Source organism: Egretta garzetta, unplaced genomic scaffold (genome assembly GCF_000687185.1).
Source record: "Egretta garzetta isolate BGI_Z169 unplaced genomic scaffold, ASM68718v1 scaffold904, whole genome shotgun sequence".
Taxonomy (NCBI): Eukaryota; Metazoa; Chordata; class Aves; order Pelecaniformes; family Ardeidae; genus Egretta; species Egretta garzetta.
The window spans coordinates 127438-131617 of NW_009259525.1; the positions used below are offsets into that span (position 1 = coordinate 127438).

Here is a 4180-nt window from a genome sequence, read left to right on the forward strand (position 1 = left end):
TGGAGCCCCTCTGCTAGGAGGCCAGGCTGGGAGAGTTGGGGTTGTTCAGCCTGGAGAAGAGAAGGCTGCGGGCAGAGCTGAGTGCGGCCGTTCAGGGCTTAAAGGGGGCCCAGAGGAAAGGGGGGGACAAGCTTTTCAGCAGGGCCAGCTGTGACAGGACAAGGGGGGATGGCTTTAAACTGAAGCAGGGGAGGTTTAGACTCGATCTAAGGAAGAAATTCTTTCCAATGAGGGTGGTGAAACCCTGGCAGGGGTTGCCCAGAGAGGGGGTGGAGGCCCCATCCCTGGGAACATTCAAGACCAGGTTGGCCGGGGCTGTGAGCAACCTGATGTGGTTCAAGGTGTCCCTGCTCCTGCGGGGGGGTTGGGCTGGGTGACCTCTAGGGGTCCCTTCCAACCCAAAACATTCTATGATTCTATGATCTCTAATTTAGACCTGGTGGAGGTGAGTCAGGCTAAACATGGCTTAATGTTTAATAGTCAGGTGCTAAACATGGCTTAATGCACCTTAAACGTGGCCTAGGCTTCAGCACAGATGGGTTTTGGAAAAGGTTTGCCTGCGTGGAATTAGCACGATGAAGCTTTTTTGATTCCAATACGGAAGGCAGATCTAATTACACCAAAGAAGTAGATGTATGGCTAAAAAGGTTTCGTCTTCTTTCCCAAGGCACGCCTTTTCCCCCCAGGTCACACTCTATTAGCAGAGAACATCCTCGGGAGCTCAGATTTACCTCCAGCTCTCGTGCCAGAACCACAAACGACCCAAGACGTGTGTGAGCTTCCCCCAGGTGTTCAAAGCTTTGGGAGGAGACACTTAAACCAAGCAAAAGGATGATTTACCTGCTCCGTAGATTCCAGAGGGAGAAAAATGACCTTCGTGTTTTGTTTCCTGTTAGAGGAACTAGAGAGAGTCCAGAGGAGGGCAACTCGGATGATGGGGGGACTGGAGCATCTCTCCTACGAGGAAAGGCTGAGAGAGTTGGGCTTGTTCAGCCTGGAGAAGAGAAGACTGAGAGGGGACCTTATCAACACATACAAATATCTTAAGGGCGGAAGTCACGAGGATGGAAGCAGTCTGTTTGCAGTGGTGCCCAGCAACAGGACTAGGGGCAACGGGTGCAAACTGAAACATAAGAGGTTTCAGCTGAATATGAGGAAAAACTTCTTTACTCTAAGGGTGACAGAGCACTGGAACAGGCTGCCCAGGGAGGTTGTGGAGTCTCCTTCTCTGGAGATATTCAAGGCCCGCCTGGATGAAGTCCTGTGTAGAATGCTCTAGGAGAGCCTGCTTGAGCAGGGGGGTTGGACTGGGTGATCTCCCGAGGTCCCTTCCAACCCTTGCCATTCTGGGATTCTGTGAGCTGTAAATAAATGGGAGGTGGTTTTAGGGGAGCACAAAGCGGGTGGAAGAGGAGTTCCAAGCTCTGGGAATCAAACCACCTGATTCCCCTGTACGTGACGGCCGCCCTGTTTCCCGGCTGCCCCCGGTGACCGGTCTCTCTCCGCCAGGTTCACGGCTGTGGGGAGAAGGCCAAGGCCCACGCGCGGCAGAGGATCAGCAGAGAAGGGGTTCTCTACCCTGGGAGCGGCGCCAAAGAAAAGTCCCTGGACCCGGCCAAGAGAGCCCATCTCCAGCGGCGCCTCGACAAGAAGCTCAGCGAACTGACCAGCCAGAGGAAGAGCAAGAAGAAGGACAAGGAGAAATGAGGGATGGGGAGACTTCTTTCTTAACCCTGAAGTCACAGGTCAGACTACGTAAAACCAGAGCTGCTCTTGGAGCTACAGGGCCACGCTGAGCCCCCGAGGAAAATGGGAGCGCTCATTTTGGGGGAGGGGGGGGATAGACAGCTTGGAGCCAGTGTGCCTGAATAAACACTCGCTGGGCCTCCCTAAACCACAGAGCTGAGGCAGAGGACGGAGAGCAGCTTTATTTGTCCTGGTTATCCTTATTGACACAGTGATGGATGTTCACAGAGGGGCTGTGGGGCGCCAGTAAGGACGGGTATTAAAACACCCAAAGCAATCAGCTGCTGCTGTGACATTGCTCCCTGCTACAGTAAAAAGATAAATGTCTGTGAGCAGAAGCGTGGGAGGAACCGAGAACCCCGGGTGACCTTCTCCTCCAGGGAGGATGACTAGGAAAAGGGATGCCTCCAGCTCCCTTTTCCCAGCCCAGCAATCCTCCCAGCACGGCAAGGGGTTGGAGTGGACTGGCATGTCCACACGGCAGCCAGCAAGACCCAAAGTCCCCGTCCCTGCTCCCTCCAGAGCAGGCAGAGCTGGGCTGCAAGGGCTGCAAGATAGCTGGGCATTTCTCTGGCTGTCTCTCTTCCCAAATGCCAGGTGAGGTGGCTAATAAGGACATTTCCCCCCAAACCTCAGCGCCTGTTAGTACTGGCTGTGGACACCTTCCGAAAAAAACCTTCCTCATCCTTCAATAAACCTCATCCTTACATTAAAAAAAAAAAAACCAAACCAGCAACTCCATTTGCAGCCCCAGTCCCGGGCAAACCTGGCCTGCCTGCACCTACCTCGGCTCCGAGCGTCACCTTGGCTCACGCCTCGGTCCCCGGGGCCGGCTGTGCGTCAGCCCGCCGAGGGATGGCAGCGGCTCGCGCAGCAGCAGATGGGACGTCAGTCGGGGCTCCTGGAGGGAAAGGTGGGGAGGAGGAAGAGATGGAGTGTGGGAGAAGAAAATCTGTGCGTTGGCAAGAGGTGCTGGGCATACAGGGAGCCAGAGCAGTGCCTGTGGGGGGCTGCTGCGGGGGAAAGACGCGACGGAGACGTCGCAGCCTCGTCCCAAAACGAAGGTCAGGCAGAGCAGACAGACGAGCAGAAAGGAAAATTGCTGGCAGCTCAGGGTACCACCATGGTGTTACCTTTAACCAGGCTTCATTCACACTTTTTTTTTCGCCCCCTGCTCAAATCATTCCAGCAACCACATCCCTGACCATGCTCACCCCGTGGCTCCCGCTTTCTGGCAAAGAGCCCCAAACGCCCCCAGATTTCCCTGCCTGGCTCTCCGCCAGCATTCCGCAGGCAGAGGAAAGCCGAGGCTCCCGCACGGGTGAGGGATGGGTCCCCAGGGCATCCTCTGCCCACCAGCCCATGCCACGGGGGAGCTGCATCACAGCCCTCTGTCTGTCACCCTCCAGAAAATAGGCTCCCCCCCACCCCCCCACAAAAAAAAAACCCCACACCAAACCTTACCCAGGGTTGGCCCTTGCTTGGGCCAGGAGCCCACAGGATCCAAACAGCACGTTTTTCCCCTCCCTTCTCCCTGAAACAGGAGTTGGGCTTAAAAATGATAAAATTAGGGGTGTCTCCTGTCTGCCTTGGGCCACGGGGCCAAGGCGTTCCTCTCTGCACCCAGAGGTCGGATCAAACGAGTGAGCTTTGGGCCGAGCAAGCCAAAGCGTGGCTCCAGGACTAGGGTCTGTAACAAAAATAACCCCCCCGCCGGTGGGAGATGTGCATTGAAGGAGCAGGAACTTGCTGTGCTCTTGGGAGCGGCCCTGAGGGTTCCGGGAAAAGCGGGCCCCGATCGTGTTGGGACCCTTTGGGGGCTGGCGCTCAGCCTGGGTCCAACCTCGCACCCAAGAGGCTGAGAAACCACTCGTTGGGTGCAGGCACCCCCTGCAGCCAGCGGAGCGAGGGCAGAGACGTGCGCGGCTTGCGGAAGGATGGGAGGAAAAGCCCCGCGTAACCACGACTGCTTCTGCTGCCGTTAAGGTCTCCCTTTTCCCATTCCCACGGGAAACGTCTCAGCCCCGGCGCAGCACACCAAAATCCTCCGAAACCCCAGAAAAAACCCCCCATGCGGAGAAAACCCACGCCATGCCGGCACTTTATCAACCCCCTCTCCATTCCCCCCCCCCGCCCCATTTGACCAAAAGCCACCTTCCAAAGAAATCCATCCCCTCCCCAAGAGCCCTCAGGGTCCATGTTTGCAGGCACCACCAATTTCGGGGGGGCCGCCGGGGAGCATGCAGGATGCTCAGGAGCCCGGCTGGTGGCCGGGCAGTGCTTTGGGGAGGTCGGTGCTGGCTTGGGTCCGTTCGAAGGGAGGGCTCCTTCCCTGGCGGGTCCGTTTGCAGCCCCCAGCGCATGCGAGGGTGACCCAGACGGGGAGGCGCAGCCAAGGAGTTGCTCCATCCTCCGAATATTTTGGCAACAAGGT

At 57.0% G+C, this 4180-nt stretch overlaps 2 protein-coding genes across 2 annotated transcripts in view; one reads left to right on the top strand and one right to left on the bottom strand.

Annotated features, from left to right (window-relative positions):
* The window catches only part of IGHMBP2 (immunoglobulin mu DNA binding protein 2), a 55215-nt gene extending 52796 nt beyond the window's left edge, over nt 1–2419 (top strand). The window contains exon 16 of the mRNA XM_035893053.1: nt 1510–2419. Coding sequence (XP_035748946.1) covers nt 1510–1707 — 198 coding nt within the window. The 3' untranslated portion in view covers nt 1708–2419. The remainder of the gene's footprint in view (nt 1–1509) is intronic.
* A 215-nt stretch (nt 2420–2634) lies between these two features.
* The window catches only part of SYT12 (synaptotagmin 12), an 8778-nt gene continuing 7232 nt past the window's right edge, over nt 2635–4180 (bottom strand). The window contains exons 8-9 of the mRNA XM_035893054.1: nt 3211–3280; nt 2635–2647 (exon numbers count right to left, since the gene is read on the bottom strand). Of these exons, the coding sequence (XP_035748947.1) occupies nt 2635–2647; nt 3211–3280 (83 nt within the window). The remainder of the gene's footprint in view (nt 2648–3210; nt 3281–4180) is intronic.